The sequence below is a fragment of the Oncorhynchus tshawytscha genome, linkage group LG04, assembly GCF_018296145.1.
Source record: "Oncorhynchus tshawytscha isolate Ot180627B linkage group LG04, Otsh_v2.0, whole genome shotgun sequence".
NCBI lineage: Eukaryota > Metazoa > Chordata > Actinopteri > Salmoniformes > Salmonidae > Oncorhynchus > Oncorhynchus tshawytscha.
The window spans coordinates 20,105,937-20,128,073 of NC_056432.1; the positions used below are offsets into that span (position 1 = coordinate 20,105,937).

The 22,137-nt window shown below is 42.7% G+C and overlaps 1 protein-coding gene across 2 annotated transcripts; it reads left to right on the forward strand.

Annotated features, from left to right (window-relative positions):
* The first annotated feature begins 1,192 nt into the window (after window positions 1-1,192).
* LOC112248297 (leucine zipper putative tumor suppressor 1) lies at window positions 1,193-21,248 on the forward strand. Of its 2 annotated transcripts, XM_024417203.2 has the most exons (5): window positions 1,193-1,639; window positions 13,268-13,740; window positions 17,855-18,697; window positions 18,927-19,121; window positions 19,341-21,248. In XM_024417203.2, the coding sequence occupies exons 2-5, from the start codon at window positions 13,390-13,392 to the stop codon at window positions 19,836-19,838; spliced, it is 1,887 nt and encodes a 628-aa protein (XP_024272971.1). In that variant the 5' UTR covers window positions 1,193-1,639; window positions 13,268-13,389; the 3' UTR covers window positions 19,839-21,248. The 2 variants fall into 2 exon arrangements, with proteins under 2 accessions (XP_024272971.1, XP_024272972.1); XM_024417204.2 differs by lacking the exon at window positions 13,268-13,740.
* Window positions 21,249-22,137: the final 889 nt, after the last annotated feature.

Below are 22,137 nucleotides of genomic sequence, written 5' to 3' on the forward strand. Positions count from 1 at the left end.
ACACAGTGAAGCAGGTTTAATCCTCAGGAGCTGAACACTGAGCATTAAGACCAGGGAGACACAGTGAAGCAGGTTTAATCCTCAGGAGCTGAACACTGAGCATTAAGACCAGGGAGACACAGTGAAGCAGGTTTAATCCTCAGGAGCTGAACACTGAGCGTTAAGACCAGGGAGACACAGTGAAGCAGGTTTAATCCTCAGGAGCTGAACACTGAGCGTTAAGACCAGGGAGACACAGTGATGCAGGTTTAATCCTCAGGAGTTGAACACTGAGTGCTAAGACCAGGAGACACAGAGGATGAGTCATAGCATCAGCTCCAGAGCATTGTCAGAATTTATCTTTCATATATAACCAACCCCGTTTTCATCACACAAGTCTACCTAATACTCACAAACTGTACAATGAGTAGAGACATTGTGTAGGCTGTTACATAATAAGTTGTTATTAACTCATGATTGATTTGCCTGCTCCTATTATAAACATAAAGTAATACAATAGCGATTGGACATTTTGAAACCACTGTGGGTAGAATTACATGCACACCGTGCCTAGGAATAGCTTTAGAAGAGTGTGGAGGCATTCAACAAGAACAGTGGGCTCATCTAATAAGAACAGTGGGCTCATCCAAAAAGAACAGTGGGCTCATCCAAAAGGATCTGTGGGCTCATCCAAAAAGAACATTGGGCTCATCCAATAAGAACAGTGGCTCATCCAATAAGAACAGTGGGCTCATCCGATAAGAGCAGTGGGCTCATCCAATAAGAACAGTGGGCTCATCCAATAAGAACAGTGGGCTCATCCAATAAGAACAGTGGGCTCATCCAAAAGGATCTGTGGGCTCATCCAAAAAGAACATTGGGCTCATCCAATAAGAACAGTGGCTCATCCAATAAGAACAGTAGGCTCATCCGATAAGAGTAGTGGGCTCGTCCAATAAGAGCAGTGGGCTCATCCAATAATAACAGTGGGCTCATCCAATAAGAACAGTGGGCTCATCCAATAAGAACAGTGGGCTGATGATATGTTTGTATAGAATAACAGAACCTCTAGGCTGAGTCGGTCTAAGTGCCAATTAAAGAGGAGAGACAGAGAGAGAGAAGGAGAGAGAGAGAGTAAGAGAGGGAAGGAGAGAGAGAGAAGGAGAGAGAGAGAGAGAGAGGGAGAGAGAAGGAGAGAGAGAGAGAGAGCGAAGGAGAGAGAGAGCGAGAGAGAGAGAGAGAAGGAGAGAGAAGGGGAGAGAGAGAGAGAGAGAGGTAGGTAGGTAGGTAAAGAAAGCAGAGTGGGAGACATATCGCTCCAGAGATAGGATGAAAGGAGCGTGAGAGGAAAAGAAAGGAGGAGGGAGCAAGAAAGGCAGAGTGAGTGGTAGTGAGAGAGTGGGAGAAAACAAGGTAAACGAGAAGGAAAAAAGGGAGAAAGCAAAATAGTGTGTTTCTGTAGGAGGATGACAGTGTTCACTTCCTGGTCGATGGGATGAAGTGAACACACAGTACGGAGAGATGAATACGGGCTGAGAGGACAAAGAAACATAAACACCAAAGGAAACATTGCGCCTGTGTTTCCCACCACACCAGCGCTAGCCATCCTCTACAGGGAAGAGTCAGACCCAGGAAAGCAGCACAGCACTCCATAATGGAGGTAGGTCCTCTTAGGGCTCAGGCTCAACATGTTATGGCTGCTAAACTGGATGTGATGGGCTACAAGTAGATCATATTGACTAGCCCAGGGCAAACATGCTAGGAAGTAATGGAAAGGCATTGGAAAGAAGTCAAGCATTTGGATGTGTTCTGATTCGGCAATTCTTTACTGTAAGCAGAGGAGATGTTTTGCAGTCCATGATTGAAGAAGAACATGTATTTTAACAATTAAAGAGTTGAAAAGTTGATCCTTTTAGTGCAGGTGTTTAGCTTGTTTTCTAAAGAACAACTCTCTGGAGTACATGCACCTTGGTCCTGACTGAGGTGTCAGCTTTCTACTGCCTCTAAACACTATCAAGTCCTGTTGTTGAAACTACAACTATCAATATAATATGTAGCAATAAAATGTTACATACTACAGCTTTTGATAGTGAATAGAAGAAACAGCAAATGACACAGTTTACAGCAGGGGGCATCTGTGTTGCTGTACTAAATCTAGAAACTGTATTTCTATCTGGAAAATGCAGGACAATAAAATAACAATAAATCAAATCACTTATTCATTAGACACAATTCATGACACAGAAATAGATCCTTATTCTCTTAACCGACAACCTACCACCCCAGTGTACATCAAACAAGGAGATTAGTGTACACTGCCATAACGTCAAACCATTGTGACATCTGGGAACATTACTTGTTGAAACCTGCAGCCAGGTTTAAATACAGGGTCTGGTGACAAGATTAGATATTGGATAAACAGGGCACCTGCACAGACATGTTCAGCCATGCATTATCGTGCAGCTTTATGCTGGGAATAAAAATGGATACAGGAACATGTGTGGGTGTAGAGAAACTGGAGATGACAGGCTTTGGAAAGCAGCACAGTCTTTTCTTATATTCCATCTGCAGTGTCTTCAGACTAACCATTAAAACCTGCTAATGAAGCTCTCAAAATAACTGGCCCAGATACCCAAATACAGCATGTGTATATAAGGCGTGATTCAGCAATGCTAATGTGGATGCTATTGCTATAGTTTTAGCACAGCGAATGAAAACACAACATTGATGCCCCACCCCCAAATATACATATATTTATTTCCTTTAAAAATCAGAACATAATACATTAAGTCCTCAAATGTCAGCTGCACAAACAACAGCCAATGTTAACCTTAAACACTAGTTGAAGGCCCAGTGCAGTAAAACTGTGATTTACCTGTATTTTAAATATAATTCCATACTGTGAAATTGTGAAAATAGTGATAATTCCATTTTAGTGTAAGAGTGTGTAAAAGTCCTCCTGAAATTTCAACATGTTTTGTGGGATGGAGTTTTGGCCAATAAGAATATCAAACCACAGCTTTCCCCCTCCCCACAGTCCTAACAAAACTATTGCTTGAGAAATTGCTATTTGCTAAGAAACTATTTTTGTTGAAAGTAGCCATTTTAATTTTGAAAATCACAGTAGGGTACTTAATTGTTACCCAGAAATGATTTGATATTGGTATACAAATGGCTGGATTGGACCTTTAAAGGACAACTTATTGTATTTCGGATGTAAATGGTATGTTATAGAAGTGTGCAGAAAAAATCTTAACTTCTTAATATGCTGTCTGGGGAGTCCAACATCTGGGGGGAGAGTTGGCTCCCAAAGCTCTGGGCTTCATGCTACGCCAGTGTTTATCATTTTGAGGTTCCGAATGATCAAATTATCATAGCGAATTAGGTCAAGGTCAAGGTTATCGGGACTATATACACCCAGTCTTAAATAGTTTGATAACAAAAGTAGGCTGTAATGATGAGAGTATAAAACTATTGACTATACAAGTGTGCTATTTTCTGTTGATTTATACAGCTTGTGTCATACCAAGAGGTCTAAGACAGGTTGGAATAATTTGCATACAGGGAGGGGCCAGGGAATTTGGTCACAATGCTGACGCAGTGGGCAAATAAGAGACACATTTTAAGTCATGTGTAGATGCAACAAATCCCGATCAGATAATGATCGGATCATCTTAATCAGATGAGGACAACCACCTGTTAACGCAAGGTGCAACCACGGCTTCTGTGTAATTAATGGCTGGTCCAGATAAGAGGCCTGGCTCTACTTCAAACCTAACAGCTCTGTCACAGGGTATTCTGCCCCCTGATTCAAGGCTTTGAGTTTAAGCCAGTGTAACACCATCCCCAACAATATAGAACTTTCTACCTAGCATGGCCAATGATCTTTAAAGTTTGGAGCTAAATGTACTCCTCCTCTAATGCATCTCAGTAGACACTCCTGTCACTTCTTGTCTTAAAAAGGGCCTCAGCTTTTTTTGGGTCCACAAGCTTTCAGTCTGTGGTTCTACATTATTGAAAGAGAGAGATACCTAGAGATACTTTTACTTACTTTAAAATCCTACTCCCTTTTTTGTTTTCTGTCGCAGGTGGAACGGGTCACTGCAGTTTCAGTTTTAGATGCAGGTTAAATTGGCCATGGCCCATGGGCATGATGCAAATTCTAAAAATAATCATATTTGCTGCCATACATTTTCACTGTCATTTCATTTTTAGTCCAACTCAGAGATAAAAGCCCAAGAAGTAAATATTTCATGATTACGGAGAGGCTACTGATTGTAGCATCTAACGGACGACATACACAACTCTCTAAAACGATTTTTGGATAGATTCCAGGCACTTCCAGTAACATTAAGTGTTCAGCCATCAGAGAACAATCATCGATGTAGAATGTGGATAACGTGGCTCAATAAGGAAATGTATATAAAAAAACATAAAGCCTTTAGCACTTGTCGTTTTGCGGCATGGTCATTAAAGGGTAAAGGGTAAAGGGTACCATTTGGACTCAATTAAAGACACGTTTATCCTTGCTTGGAGCCCAGCTGCTAGGCTTATGCAAATGCCTTTCACAATGTAAATAGCAGGCAGCCCAGAAATACAATGAATAGAATGGACTCCTCCTCTCTAAAAGTTGATTGTTTGTCAGTCTAATATCTAATTTCAGAGTGTCGAAATCGCTTCAGGCAAGCATTCTAATTTCAGAGAAAGGTCTCCATTAAAATGGGCCTGGCTGTTCTTGTCTCAATGAAAAACAATAGTGCTAAATTAATGAGTACAGTGCGTGCTCACTTCATCACAACACTCATTTAACCTTGCCCCCCATCCACACAAAGCCCTTTCCTCAACCACTCAAAATGATTGATTGAAAGACACTTAGGGTAGCCTACAAAATACCCACCGGCAGCTAAATCATGCAACCTCATATTCAAACATAAAGTTGACATTTTGATTGATGTCACACACACACAGACACTCACTCTTCCCTCAGTGGCAGTAAGTATGTGCGATTCACTCTTCAGTGCTAAGGGGTCATTTACTCACAGCCTCCTCAGTAATGTACTAAGTGGATCATCCAATTAGATCCCATTGTATGCTCTAAGGAGGAGACATCACACTAGTGCATGCAGAGCCTGGATGGACGGATAGCAGGGGAAAACGAGGGACAGTGAAAGATAGATGCTTGCCTCCCACATCATTCTAAGTACAGTCTAATTTTAAAGAAGATTATTCATACTTTCTACACGATGAATAACAGATTATTTTGTATATCTAGGCAAGTCAGTTAAGAACAAATTCATATTTACATTGACAGTCTACCGGGAAACAGTGGGTTAACTGCCTTGTTCAGGGGTAGAACAACAGATTTTCACCTTGTCAGCTCAGGGATTCAATCCAGCAACATTTTAGTTACTGGCCAAATGCTCTAACCACTAGGCTACCTGCCACCCCTGACGATGTCAAGCGATGTCAGGGGATCCTTGACAGGCTACACAGCGAGAGAGACGGGTCCTTCATGTTCAATTATTCACCTCATCACACACTGGAAATGCTTTCGCTGTCATGTACTACCCTTTTCGATGGCTCACACACACACACACACACACACACACACACACACACACACTCACCCTTTATGTGAGCTAAGCATAATGGCTTTGTCATGACTGGGAGGACCTTAGGCTAAAAATGTTGATCATCTTGTCTCCTCTCCCTATTCACAGTCTACGTGCCACGAGGGGACAGCAAGTCAGACTGGTGTTTTCAATACTTGATATTAGTTATTAATGATAAAAATACAGTTGAAGACAGAAGTTTACATACACTTAGGTTGAAGTCATTAAAACTTCTTATGGTCTCGACAACATTCCGCTGAAAAGGCAGCGCGCGAAATTCAAAAATATTTTTTGGAAATATGTAACTTTTATACATTCACAAGTGCAATACACCAAATTAAAGCTTAACTTCTTGTTAATCTACTCATCGTGTCTGATTTCAAAAAGGCTTTACAGCGAAAGCACAACATATGATTATGTTAGGTCAGAGCCATGTCACAACAACACACACAGCCATTTTCCAGCCAAAGAGAGGAGTCACAAAAAGCAGAAATAGAGATAAAATTAATCACTAACCTTTGATGATCTTCATCAGATGACACTCGTAGGACTTCATGTTACACAATACATGTATGTTTTGTTTGATAAAGTGCATATTTATATCCAAAAATCTCAGTTTACATTGGCACGTTATGTTCAGTAATGTTTTGCTTCCAAAACATCCGGTGATTTTGCAGAGAGCCACATCAATTTACAGAAATAGTCATCATAAACTTTAATATAAGATACAAGTGCTTTGCAAAGAATTAGAGGTATACTTCTCCTGAATGCAACCGCTGTGTCCGATTTAAAAAAAACTTTACGGAAAAAGCAAACCATGCAATAATCTGAGTACGGCGCTCAGACAACAAATCAAGCCATACAGATATCCGCCATGTTGGAGTCGACATAAGTCATGAATAGCGTTATAAATATTCACATACCTTTTGATGATCTTCATCAGAATGCACTCCCAGGAATCCCAGTTCCACAATAAATGTTTGATTTGTTCGATAAAGTCCATAATTTATGTCCAAATACCTCCTTTTGTTAGCGCGTTTAGTTCACAAATCCATACTCACGACGCGCGGGCAGGTCCAGGCGAAAGTTCAGAAGAAAAGTCATATTACAGTTCGTAGAAACATGTCAAACGATGTATAGAATCAATCTTTCGGATGTTTTTATCATAAATCTTCAATAATGTTCCATCCGGAGAATTCCTTTGTTTTCAGAAATGCAATGGAACGCAAGCTAACTCTCATGTGAATGCGCGTGACCAGCTCATGCCACTCTGACAGACCACTGACTCATTCAGTTCCCATTTCCCCCTCCTTCACAGTAGAAGCATCAAACAAGGTTCTAAAGACTGTTGGCATCTAGTGGAAGGATTGGGAAGTGCAATTTGACCCGATAGACACTGTATATTCGATGGGCAATGAGTTGAAAAACTACAAACCTCAGATTTCCCATTTCCTATTTAGATTTCTCTCAGGTTTTTGCCTGCCATATGAGTTTAGTTATACTCACAGACATCATTCAAAGAGTTTTAGAAACTTCAGAGTGTTTTCTATCCAAATCTACTAATAATATGCATATATTAGCAACTGGACCTGAGTAGCATGCAGTTTACTCTGGACATGCTTTTCATCCAAACATGAAAATGCTGCCCCCTATCCCAAACAGGTTTAAAGTTCATTTTTCAACCATTCCACAAATTTCTTGTTAACAAACTATAGTTTTGGCAAGTCGGTTAGGACATCTACTTTGTGCATGACACAAGTATTTTTTCCAATAATTGTTTACAGACAGATGATTTCACTTACAATTCACTGCATCACAATTCCAGTGCCTCAGAAGTTTACATGCACTAAGTTGACTGTGCCTTTAAACAGCTTGGAAATGTCCAGAAAATGATGTCATGGCTTTAGAAGCTTCTGATAAGCTAATTGACATCATTTGAGTCAATTGGAGGTGTACCTCTGGATTTATTTCAAGGTCTACCTTTAAACTTGGTGCCTCTTTGCTTGATATCATGGGAAAATCAAAAGAAATCAGCCAAGACCTCAGAAAAAAAATGTGTAGACCTCTACAAGTCTGGCTCATACTTGGGAGCAATTTCCAAACACCTGAAGGTACCACATTCATCTGTACAAACAATAGTACGCAAGTATAAACACCATGGGACCACGAAGCTGTCATACCACTTAGGAAGGAGACACGTTCTGTCTCCAGGAGATGAACATACTTTGGAGCGATAGGTGCAAATCAATCTCTGAACAACAGCAAAGGACCTTGTGAAGATGCTGGAGGAAACAGGAACAAAAGTATCTATATCCACAGTATCAACATAACCAGCAAGAACGAAGCCACTGCTCCAAAACCTCCATAAAAAAAGCCAGACTACGGTTTGCAACAGCAAATGGGGACAAAGATCGTACTTTTTGGAGAAATGTCCTCTGGTGTGATGAAACAAAAATAGAACTGTTTGGTCATAATGACCATCGTTATGTTTGGAGGAAAAAGGGGGAGGCTTGCAAGCCAAAGAACACCATACCCAACGGTGAAGCACGGGGGTGGCAGCATCATGTGGGGGTGCTTTGCTGCAGGAGGGACTGGTGCACTTCACAAAATAGATGGCATCATGAGGTAGGAAAATGATGTGGATATATTGAAGCAACATCTCAAGACGTCAGTCAGGAAGTTAAAGCAAATGGGTCTTCCAAATGGACAATGACCCCAAGCATACTTCCAAAGTTGTGGAAAAATGGCTTAAGGACAACAAAGTCAAGGTATTGGAGTGGCCATCACAAAGCCCTGACCTCAATCCTATGGAAAATTTGTGGGCAGACCTGAAAAAGTGTGTGCAAGCATGGAGGCCTACAAACCTGACTCAGTTACACCAGCTCTGTCGGGAGGAATGGGCCAAAATTCACCCAACTTATTGTGGGAAGCTTGTGGAAGGCCATCTGAGACATTTGACCCAAGTTAAACAATTTAAAGGCAATGCTACCAAATACTAATTGAGTGTATGTAAACTTCTGACCCACTGGGAATGTGATGAAAGAAATAAAGCTGAAATGAATCATTCTCTCTACTATTATTCTGACATTTCACATTCTTAAAATAAAGTTTTGATTCTAACTGACCTAAGACAGGGAACTTTTACTCGGATTAAATGTCAGGAACTGTGAAAATCTGAGTTTAAATGTATTTAAAGGTGTATGTAAACTTCCCGACTTCAACTGTATGACGAAACTTGACATAACTTCTTGATGTTGTCATGAAATAGACATTTTTACCTAGTTGTATCTAGACATGTGCACATTGCGACCCCAATAGAAAACACATGTAACTCTTTAAATATTGACCATATCGAGACGGTACTTCTAAGAAGTGCCATCTGGCCCTGTGGCGATTGAGGTACAGTAGAGCCCAGCAGCACGTTCCTTGTGAGACCTCCCCATAGCATTCACGTCAATAGCCATGAAGTGCTTTGAAAGGCTGGTCATGGCTCACATCAACACCGTCATCTCGGAAACCCAAGACCCACTCCAATTCGCATACCGCCCCAACAGATCTACAGATGACAGAATCTCCATCGCACTCCACACTGTCCTTTCCCACCTGGACAAAAGGAACACCTATGTGAGAATGCTGTTCATTAACTACAGCTCAGCGTTCAACATCATAGTGCCCACAAAGCACGGTGGTGCTTAGCTCAGTTTATCACTTTTTTTTTTAACCTTTATTTAACTAGGCAAGTCAGTTAAGAACAAATTCTTATTTTCAATGACGGCCTAGGAACAGTGGGTTAACTGCCTGTTCAGGGGCAGAACGACAGATTTGTACCTTGTCAGCTCAGGGGTTTGAACTTGCAACCTTCCGGTTACTAGTCCAACACATCACTAGGCTACCCTGCCGCCCCTGGGACTAAACACCTCCCTTTGCAACTGGATCCTGGACTTCCTAACGCGCTGTCCCTAGGTGGTAAGGGTAGGCAACAACACATATGCCACACTGATCCCCTCAGGGGTGTGCGCTTAGTCCCCTCCTCTATTCCCTTTTCACCCACGACTGCGTGACCTAGCACACACTTCAACACCATCATTAAGTTTGCTGACGACACAACGTTGGTAGACCTGATCAGCAACAACGATGAAAGGAGGTCAGAGACCTGGTGGTGTGGTGCCAGGACAACAACCTCTCCCTCAACATGAGCAAGACAAAGGAGCTGATTGTGGACCACAGGAAAAGGAGGGCCAAACACACTCCCATTCACATCAACGGGGCTGTATTGGAAAACTATCATGGTCAAAATATATCAAGACAGTCGTGAAGAGGGCACGACAACGCCTTTTCCCCCAAAGGAAACCCCCCCACACACACTTTTGTTTTTACATTGATGCTACTCGCTGTTTATTATCTATGCATGGTCACTTTACCTACATGTACAAATTACCTCGACTAACCTGTACCCCTGTATATAGCCTCGTTATTGTTATTTTATTGTGTTGCTTTCTATTTTTTTACTTTAGTTTATTTAGCAAATATTTTCTTGACTCTGTTTCTTGAACTGCATTGTTGATTAAGGGCCTGTCAGTAAGCATTTCACCTGTTGTATTCGGCGCATGTGACAAATAACATTTGATTTGATTTTAGGTATAAATCCTGTCCTTTATGACCCTGCTCTAGCCTCTATGAGGTAATGGATTGGCTACGTGTGTCACTGTGGGTGTCTGAGTGCCAGCTGGTCCTCTGTGTGGCAGGGCTTTGTGTCAGGCAGGTCAGCTGGGGCTTGGGGGAACCAGCAGCAACCCTTCTTCCCACTACACACGCTCACTCAAAGAGATCACTCCCTTCAAACCCCCCTCTCAGTGTCGCCACAAAACCCCCACCCACCCCAATCGTTCTCCAGTGACTGAAAACCTTAATCATGGTGATCCTAGAAGGCCTGAAGGTCAGATGGATGTTTATAATCTATATACATTTCGATGATGTAGGCTTAATCTTGATGAAATTACAACATTTTCCTAAATACAAGAAGACCCTCTGATAGGTTTAGTGGAGACAGTTCACATACATTATCTTAAATATCTATGATTGTCAATGTAAAATGAGTGCAATTAACCACAGATTTAAGGAAATATTGCCCTAGTGCTAATGCAGAGCACTTGGAATGGATATCCTTAAATCAATAAGGGTTCATCTGTGAAGATTGTGCAAAATATTCCTCTGATCAACATCCTATCATGGAAAAGTTGATCAATTAAGGTTTTTATGTTAAAAGGTGGAAACAATTTAGACTGCTTGTCTAAAACGAGGGCTTACTTCTACAGAGGCTGAGAATGTGGGCGAGCTTAAACTGATATAGCAGCACTGAATGCGACTCAAAGCCGCTTAAAGCCCTCAGCAGCAGCACCAGTGGTGTAAAGTATTGAAAATAATGTACTTTTTACTTCATACATTTTCCCTGACATCCAAAAGTACTTAGCAGGACAGGCAAATACTCAAATTCCCGCACTTATCAAGAGAACATCCCTGGTCATCCCTACTGCCTCTGATCTAGTGGACTCACTAAACACACATGTTTCATTTGTAAAGGATGTCTGAGTGTTGAAGATAGCCCCTGGCTATTCTTAAATTTAAAAAAAACATGAAAACCGTGCCGTCTGGTTTACTGAATATAAGGAATTAAAAATTACTTATACTTTTACTTTTAAAACGTAAGTATATTTTAACAATTACATTTACGTTTGATACTTAACTATACTTAAAACCAAATACTTTTATTTGACTTTTACTCAAGTAGTATTTTTCTGGGTGACTTTTTCTTGAGTCATTTTCTATTAAGGTATCTTTAATTTTACTCAAGTATGACAATTGGGTACTTTTCCCACTTTTTCCCACTCCACCATTTGCCATTTATTCTGAAGTGTAGTCATATATTTTACACTCAAATATGGTGTTGTCTGTTTAATAGGAGTACATCAACTACCAGAATAGAGTCCACACAAAGACTGGCACACTTCAGGAGACAAAGAAAGAGAGGGGTTCTTTCTCTTCAGCCAGAGATGTGTTTGTTCAGAGTGGGTGCAGGGCAGTGTGGGAGGAACAGAGAGGGGAGGGGAGGAACAGAGAGGGGAGGGGAGGTTATTACAGAGTCAGTTGATGGAGAAAAGGGGCAGAGGGAGTTTGGGAGTGTAAAGAATCCATTGTGAGGAAAGGAGTTAATCACTTGAGCGGCATGTGCCGGTGTAAAAGGAGCACATGTTGTACACCCCATCCCCTGGGGGGGCTTCCAAGGTCCCATCTCCTGCCTTGCTGAATTTACATGTCAGTAGAGGAAGACCCACCCCCTCAGAATGGTACCCTCTTGGCGTGGTGATGTGTTCACTGCATGATTGGTTCATTCAGACACACACACTCAGACACACAAACACAGCTACGTGGTATTTCCAGGACTGGACCGATTGCAGCACGTTAGTCTGCTAGATGGATGCTTTTCCGTGGCAGTAAGTCAATGTGAATATTTTCTAGTCTTGTGATGAATTCTGGTGGTGAATTCAAGAATTTGAAAGGGATTGTGAGAGAATTAGTTGAGATACATCAACCAGACAGACAGCAGGGGGGAGGGGAGAAGAACGATGTCAAAGATTGTTTACATGTGGCATCTGGCATTTGTTCTGTACTTGAACAGGTATACATCTAGATCATTAGTAGCTATTATTTGTGCATTGTAAGGGAACAATGCCAAACAGTACAATCATGTAGAATGTATCCTCATCCTGAATGAAGCTAAATATATATTTCTTTCTTTCATGCTGTACTGGATAGTGGCCAAGTGGCTGTATTCTCTTTTGTCCATTGTGATTCTAGTCCTTGTCCACATAGCTATTATTGCATTATCTATGAAAACATAAGATGAGCAAAAGAGGCGCATGTTTTGTCAATCTTTTCATCTCCTCCTGAGAGACAAACAGTGCAAAACTAACGCTCCGTATTCAATCAAAACAACTGCACTTGCACAATGCTCTAATCATGAAGAGCATTAACAGTGACAGCTATGCATGTCTTTCAGGCCAGCCACACTGTGGAAATAATGATTTGCAACAGATTAGCCGTCAGCTACGTACTACTTAATGGTACTATTATAGTTGGCCCTTTGAAACCATGCTTTTGTTCCTGTGGACATTAGGCTTAAAGAAAGGACACCAGGTGGTTGGGGAGCCCAAAGGCAATATCATTCACTTCGGAGACCTCTGCTTATTAGTAACTAGTGTGAACTGAAAATACACTATAGGTCTGTTCCTTAGAGGATTAGAGACCATGGTTGGCAACATCTGGGACCTTGTATCTCCCAGGGCAGGGGTGAGGAAGAGCGGGTACATCTACAGCAGGGGTAGGCCACCCTGGTCCTGGAGGGCAGCAGGTACTTTATGTTTTTGATTTAACCGTCCTGGAAGACCAGGTGTGTTGAATTTAGGCAATCATTGAACTGATCAATTAGCTCAATTGGTTAGGTGTGGTGCCTAGTTGGAACAAATTCCTGCAGTACCAGTGGCACTCCAGGAACAGGGTGGCCTACCGCCGGTCTACAGTATGGCTGTTGCAGAAAATAAATCCCTTTATAGAACAAAGTTACATTCACAAAATACAACAATAACAAAACATCTGAAATCGAAATGTCTTCCCTGCAGATGGAAACATTGACAATACCGACCTGGGGTCAAGAGTATAACACCCATTCCCAGTACCTCTTCAACAGCATACGTTAAAGCTGCCAGGACATCTCTTCTACCCTCACCTATGCCCAGAGACCATGGGAAGTGTCAGCAGCTTCATCTCAGGTCCCAGTCTCCACAGCAAGCACCGTCAGGCCACGGAGTACAAACTAAAGAAGGCAGGCCATCCCCGGAAAACGGGCCGGAGCCTGGATGGCCTACTGAAGTACAGCTTTGCTCAGGGGTCTTCCAACCACACCACTAAAGACATCTCTCAGGCAGGCAGAAGTGAGGACTTACTTTACTTAAAGGTGAGCCAGAAGTCGCGGATGACTCACCGCAGAGGCGTCCCAACAGAAGATCGTGTAGGAGAGGGACATTCTACTGATATGGAACCAGACGGTAGAGAGACACCTAAACTGCTGCCTATGTCTGGGAAACTGGAGAAGGTGAGACTCTGACTTGCTCAACATCATTTTGAATATGCCTGTGTTGTATAATTAATAACCAGTAAGACAACGTCAAACACAAGATCAGACAAGCACAGTAGGTACTATAGCAAACAACCACATTACCTCTGTTGAAGCACCAAGCCTTGTGTTGTCCAGTCTGTTTTGAACCATCTCCAAGGTTGATGACTAAAGCCCCAATTCTGTGTTGGTATTTTTAGCCTAACTGCAGCAGCATGTAACCACACTCAAAGCCATAGACATAGCTAGGTGAAAGGACTGACAGTCCAAGAGATTGAAATAACAATTGTAAACATTTTGAAACTATACCGTATTTGTTAACAAAGACTAAAATGACAGCAAAAACAAGTAATTGAGTAAAATAACCTTATATAACCTTACGATTGTGTGCTCAAGAAGGCATTATAAGTTATATTCTTCAAGAATGAATGGGTAGGCTGTATTCTATTAATGAAAATCACAGTAAATATTACAATGGCTTGATATTTTGTAAGATGTCATCAGTGATGTTCTTATGCAAACCCTACTCTCTCAATAAATCAAATCACATTTTATTGGTCAGATACACATGGTTACCAAATGTTAATGTGAGTGTTACGAAATGCTTGTGCTTCTAGTTCCAGCAATGCAGTAATATCTAACAAGTAATCTAACAAATTCACAACAACTACCTTATACACACAACTGTAAAAGGATGAATAATAATTTGTACATATAAATATATAGATCAGCGATCGCCGTGCGCCATAGGCAAGATGCAGTAGATGGTATAAAATACAGTATATACAGTGGGGAGAACAAGTATTTGATACACTGCCGATTTTGCAGGTTTTCCTACTTACAAAGCATGTAGAGGTCTGCAATTTTTATCATAGGTACACTTCAACTGTGAGAGACGGAATCTAAAACAAAAATCCACAAAATCCATAGGCCATAGTCTCAAAGAAAACCATTAGTAACACACTACGCCGTCATGGATTGAAATCCTGCAGCGCACGCAAGGTCCCCCTGCCCAAGCCAGCGCATGTCCAGGCCCGTCTGAAGTTTGCCAATGACCATCTGGATCTGGATTCCAAAGGAGGAATGGGAGAAGGTGATGTGGTCTGATGAGACAAAAATAGAGCTTTTTGGTTTAAACTCCACTCGCCGTGTTTGGAGGAAGAAGAAGGATGAGTACAACCCCAAGAACACCATCCCAACCGTCAAGTATGGAGGTGGAAATATTATTCTTTGGGGATGCTTTTCTGCAAAGGGGAGAGGACGACTGCACCATAATGAGGGGAGGATGGATGGGGCCATGTATCGCGAGATCTTGGCCAACAACCTCCTTCCCTCAGTAAGAGCATTGAAGATGGGTCGTGGCTGGGTCTTCCAGCATGACAACGACCCGAAACACACAGCCAGGGCAACTAAGGAGTGGCTCCGTAAGAAGCATCTCAAGGTCCTAGAGTGGCCTAGCCAGTCTCCAGACCTGAACTCAATAGAAAATCTTTGGAGGGAGCTGAAAGTCCGTATTGCCCAGCGACAGCCCCGAAAGCTGAAGGATCTGGAGAAGGTCTGTATGGAGGAGGGGGCCAAAATCCCTGCTGCAGTGTGTGCAAGCCTGGGCAAGAACTACAGGAAACGTATGATCTCTGTAATTGCAAACAAAGGTTTCTGCACCAAATATTAAGTTCTGCTTTTCTGCATCAAATACTTATGTCATGCAATAAAATGCAAATTAATTACTTAAACATCATACAATGTGATTTTCCACATTTTTGTTTTAGATTCCGTCTCTCACAGTTGAAGTGTACCTATGATTTTTTTTAAATTACAGACCTCTACATGCTTTGTAAGTAGGAAAACCTGCAAAATTGGCAGTGTATCATATACTTGTTCTCCCCACTGTACATATGAGATGAGTAATGTAGGATATGTAAACATTATTAAAGTGGCGTTATTGTTAGTGGTGGCTGTTTAACAGTCTGATGGCCTTGAGATAGAAGCTGTTTTTCAGTCTCTCGGTCCCAGCTTGATGCATCTGTACTGACCTCGCCTTCTGGATGATAGCGGGGTGAACAGGCAGTGGCTCGGGTGGTTGTTGAGCTTGATGATCTTTTTGGTCTTCCTGTGACATCAGGTGCTGTAGGTGTCCTGGTGGGCAGGCAGTTGGTCCCCGGTGAAGCATTGTGCAGTCCGCACTACCCACTGGAGGGCCTTGCGGTTGAGGGCGGTGCAGTTGCCATACCAGGTGGTGATATAGCCCAACAGGATGCTCTTGATTGTGCATCTGTAAAAGTTTGTGAGGGTTTTAGGTGACAAGCCAAATTTCTTCAGCCTCCTGAGGTTGAAGAGGTGCTGTTGCGCCTTCTTCACCACACTGTCTGTGTGGGTTGACCATTTCAGTTTGCCCGTGAAGTGTACACAGAGGAACTTAAAACTTTCCACCTTCTGCACTACGGTCCCGTCGATGTGGATGGGGGGGTGCTCCCTCTGCTGTTTCCTGAAGTCCACGATCATCTCCTTTTGTTTTTTTGATGTTGAGTGAGAGGTTATTTTCCTGACCCTACACTGAGGGCCCTCACCTCCTCCCTGTAGGCCGTCTCATTGTTGTTGGTAATCAAGCCTACCGTTGTAGTGTCGTCTGCAAACTTGATGATTGAGTTGGATGCGTGCATGGCCACACAGTCATGGGTGAACAGGGAGTACAGGAGAGGGCTGAGAACGCACCCTTGTGGGGCCCCAGTGTTGAGGATCAGCGGGGTGGAGATGGGGGGCGGCCCGTCAAAGTCCAGGACCCAGTTGCACAGGGCGGGGTCGAGACCCAGGGTCACGAGCTTAATAATGATTTTGGAGGGTACTATGGTGTTAAATGCTGAGCTGTAGTCAATGAACAGCATTCTTACATAGGTATTCCTCTTGTCCAGATGGGATAGGGCAGTGTGCAGTGTGATGGCGATTCCATCGTCAGTGGACCAATTTGGAGTGGGTCTAGGGTATCAGGTAGGGTGGAGGTGATATGATATTTGACTAGTCTCCCAAAGCTGGACAGGAGTCCACAAGCTTACCTCTCACACATTATTAACCCCTGTAAATCTAAGCGTTCTAAGCTGACATGGAATTGTTTTAAGGTGGTCATAGTATGGATCATTTAACTACATGATTTTGAATTTTAGGACCCCTTTAAGTATATAAAAAAAGATTCAATATTGAATTTGGCCTTTACTATTACAGCCCAGAGAAACACATTGTATAACACATTCATAAATTGTCATAAACACACAAACAGTCCGAAAATAAATCATAATCATTTCAGGTTTTGAAATGTGTCTGTCCTATATCTAGGAGATAGAAGAAAGATCAGATAATATTGTTTTTTGTTGTTGTTTTATATACATATATTTAACCCTTTTGGGGGGTTGGCACAAAACTAACTTCATACCTCCATTCATTTTTTTTAAACGGTACCGGTTACCTTCAGATGAGTCCTGTGACACTCATGTTTGTGAGAGTCTCCCCTTTCCATGGAGGGGTCATAATAGTTTTGTAGGTCAAACCGTTCCTGCGCTACAGACGTATTTGTGAGAAGATGTCTTTTGTTCTGACAAACAGCGCTCTAGCTTTGTCAACTTTCACCACAGATGCGGAAGTGCGACAGGCAGATGCGGTGGATTGAGATGCATCCAAAGCCAAAAAACAGATATCTCTATGTTATGGTGATTTTTAAAATTATGTTACTTAAATTGAAGCACCAATCGACTCTAAGGGATTATTATCACAGAGTAGGGCTTTTCATATTTTCTCAGGCAGTACAACAAGGTGGAGGAGGAGGTTGGGTATAAACTAGTGGTGTTTCCAGACAGCACAGACAGAAATATCTTATGTTACATATCTTTCATGACAGTTTCATGTATTCTGTATATTTACACATTGCATGTTTACATGTACAAATCTCACATTTCTGGGTGGATATAATCTGTTCCCCCCAGCACTAAATGATGGATTAGTCATTGGCAGTATTATTTCCTTACATGAACATCTCCATTGGTTCTCCAGACCAACATGTTATCTAATCGACTTAATTTGTTCCATCTCCTTCCTCTACCTCTAGAATATGGACAAGGCTTTGATCCGGCCCACAGCCTTCAAGCCAGTCATCCCCAGGAGCACCTCTTCCACAGAGACTCACAACAACCTCACCCACCTCCTTAGTCCCCCAGAGAGAACCAGAGACTCACAGGAGCCCCAACAGGACACATTTTCAGGGACCCTCTCAGACTCTGGGCAGGATTCAATGTCCAGCCTGCCTACTCACAGCACCAGTGGGAGCCACAGTGCTTCCACAGGCCCATTGACTCAGTGTGCAGGAGGCACAGCCCATGGCATGACCCATCCCCAGCAGCCCCCCCTCTCTACATGGACCAACGGAAATGGCATAAGTGCCAGTGCCAGGGTCGCAGCTCTAAGCAATGGAGGGGCAGCGAAGGCTAATAGGGACACCATCTCCCTCCCCTCACCTCAGCAGCCTAGCCCTCTCTTGGAGGAGATGGGGGGCTGTAATCGCTCACCCATCTCCACAGATGAGTCCCTAATTGAGCTGCTGGAGCAGAGGCTGCTGGAGAGTGAGACAGAGCTGCAGGAGCTACAGGTGAGCTTTGAGGAGAAAGAGGTGGACACGTGCCAGCTGTTTGAGGAGAAGCAGAGGTATTGTGTTGAGGAGATGGAGGGCCTGAAGCAGAGGTGCTCCACCAAGCTCAGGCAGGTCTCCCAGAGGGCCGTGAGGAACCACCAGGCCTTGCAGCTGAAGGTCAGCCAGCTGCAGCAGGACAACCAGAGGCTCCAGGACGAGCTGGTCCAGATGACCCAGGAGAAGGACCTGATAGAGGTCAAACTGATGTCGTTTGAGATGGAGAAGAACCAACTAGACCCCACCTTAGAGGAGACCCAGTGGGAGGTAAGTGGCCAGCAGGTGTCATGAGCCAGGAGTTTTGACCATATGGTCCACATGGTCTTACCAGGGCTAATTGTAGACTGTGACTAGTGCTCAATGTATTTTCTGGTCAGGTCACTAGGATAAACGAGTTATAGCTACTGAACACCCGGGTCTATGTCATTTCAAAAATGTATTGGACAAAAGCAACCACTAGTTCAACACAGTTTTTACCCTTTCCATTTATTATTAGGTATGCCAAAAGGCTGGGGAGATCTCACTGCTGAAGCAGCAACTCAGGGACTCCCAGGCTTGTGTCACTCACAAGCTGAATGACATCATCAGCCTCAAAGCCTCACTGAAGGAGACCCGGTCCAAAATGGAGGCACTGGAAAAGCAGAACAAATTGCAAGAGGAAAAGATACGCTCTCGCAGTGTGGATGTGGAGGTACTACGTCACTTTTCTTAAAAGAAAATCAGAGGAAGTATGATATGCAAACAGAATAGATTTCTTTACTGATTTTTAGCCGCTACACTAGTGGTGAGCCAATGTAAATTGCATTTAAGAGTGAGTGACAATGCTAAACCTAGACCATTATCTACTTGACCTCCATGTTCAATAGAAAAATGCATTTGATAATGACACAATTTATATATTCCACCCCAGGTATGCCAAAATGAGCTCCAGCGCAAGAAGAACGAGGCTGATCTACTAAGAGTAAAGGTGGACATACTGGAGACCGACATCAATGAAATGAAAAAGGACCTGGCCCTGGCAAAAGAACATAGGCAGCAGCAAAAGGCCAAACTGGAGGCCCAGGAGAGGTCAGACCAGAGTGGGGGCACTGGAGGGAGCATGAGCACTGACTCCCTCCAGAGAGAGGTGAAGAAACTGAAAGTGGAGCTCAGGGAAGAGAGAGAGACTCAGGAGAGGCTGTCGAACAGCTTTGAGCATGAGAGACAGACGTGGAACAGGGAGAAGGACAGAGTCATCAAGTACCAGAAGCAGCTTCAGCTCAACTATCTGCAGATGCACAAGAAGAACCAAGACCTGAAGAGGATCCTGCAGGAGCTCACAGCAGAGTTGGAGAGTCGACCGGAGTTTGACGTGGACATCCACAGCTCAGGGTTACACTATGAGGATATTATCGCCACAGAAATGTGAGGGAGAAAACCACAGAGAATAGTAATAACGATGCTCAAATGTTCTAACAGGGTTATTAAACAGTCATATGAAACACATAATTTGTTATATCTGACCAAAACACAGATTAGCTATTGCTGCCTTGGCAGGGCCAGCATTTTCGTGATAATCAAATACTGCTGCAGGATATGATAGAATTGAGGTCAGGTTTGGATCTTTTTTAATAAAAATCCTTCATTCTCTGTGACTGTGTAAAGCAGGCTTTAAAGGGCACATCCGGAGTTCAAACAGTAACAAATAACAAAACAGCTAATGGGATGGGGCTTGAGAACTATAACTACACTCAAATTCATAGACAGAGCTATGGATGCAATGACTGATCATCCATGAGATCAAAATTATAGATTTAACTGTGTTTTGAAGCTATACAGTGTTTGTTTACATTGTCTTTGTATACAAACATTTTAGGTTCTACTGAGGTAAGAGAGTTGAACTAAGCTCTTTAAGCATTTATGAGTTATATTATTTAAGATTCAATAGCTATATCATCAATTTAGTCCAAAAATGGATGTAGCAACTCCAGATGGTCCTTTAAGCTTTTGTTATCCATAAGTGTGGTTTCCCGGGAAACAGATAAAAAATATTTTTCGATGAACATTCTCCATTGAGCCTGCTTTTTAGTCCAGGACTAGGCTTAATCTGTTTCCAGGAAACCACCCCATAATGAAACCACATTATAATGTTCAATTGGCAGTAGCCTAGAAAGCCTACGAAATGGTTATTCCTCTTGAGAAGTTTCCTAGCATTGTAGTGAATTGGGGCATTCTTTCTGTATGTGTCAAGTCCTACATAAGATGTTGTAAGCTCCACAACAACCACTGAGACACAGCAATATGATGTGATGTGTTTTTATTTAACCTTTTTCACGATCACCACTGTGGCCAGAGATATTGCAGAGAGAATGAGGCAAGTGGCTGCCCTCGTCAGCACCAACATAGATACTGGCATCTGCACATGTGTATGGGAGTTCACATATCTCTCCTGTAATACAGTAGCTGCATGGCAACAAATGCGGAGGCGTGCAGCCTCTCGCTTCACACAGTCTTTGTTTTTGTTGGAAGTCGCTTGCTCTTTGTGGTAACCATATACTGTAGCCGCGTCTACCTTTTAAGTGTCAAAGCACTGGATGTACTGTATATTTTGTGAATAATCATTCATATTATTTATTGATATAAAGGATACAAAAGTGGTAGTGATTAGTGTTGAAAGGAACTATGCACTTCCATTATAAGAGGGGTTAGAACATGATTGTCAAAGTGCATCCCACACTACAGTCGTGGCCAAAAGTTTTGAGAATGACACAAATATTAATTTTCACAAAGTTTGCTGCTTCAGTGTCTTTAGATATTTTTGTCAGATGTTACTATGGAATACTGAAGTATAATTACAAACATTTCAGAAGTGTCAAAGGCTTTTATTGACAATTGCATGAAGTTGATGCAAAGAGTCAATATTTGTAGTGTTGACCCTTCTATTTCAAGACTTCTGCAATCTGCCCTGGCATGCTGTCAGTTAACTTCTGGGCCACATCCTGAAGGATGGCAGACCATTCTTGCATAATCAATGCTTGGAGTTTGTCAGAATTTATGGGTTTTTATTTTTTCACCCGCCTCTTCAGGATTGACCACAAGTTCTCAATGGGATTAAGATCTGGGGAGTTTCCTGGACATTGACCCAAAATATCAATGTTTAGTTACCCGAAACACTTAGTTATCACTTTTGCCTTATGGCAAGTTGCTCCATCATGCTGGAAAAGGCATTGTTCATCACCAAACTGGTCCTGGATGGTTGGGAGAAGTTGCTCTTGGAGGACGTGTTGGTACCATTCTTTATTCATGGCTGTGTTCTTAGGCAAAATTGTGAGTGAGCCCACTCCCTTGGCTGAGAAGCAACCCCACACATGAATGGTCTCGGGATGCTTTACTGTTGGCATGACACAGGACTGATGGTAGCGCTCACATTGTCTTCTCCGGACAAGCTTTTTTCTGGATGCCCCAAACAATAGGAAAGGGGATTCATCAGAGAAAATGACTTTACCCCAGTCCTCAGCAGTCCAATCCCTGTACCTTTTGCAGAATATCAGTCTGTCCCTGATGTTTTTCCTGGAGAGAAGTGGCTTCTCAGCTGCCCTTCTTGACACCAGGCCATCCTCCAAAAGTCTTCGCCTCACTGTGCGTGCAGATGCACTCACACCTGCCTGCTGCCATTCCTGAGCAAACTCTGTACTGGTGGTGCCCCGATCCCGCAGCTGAATCAACTT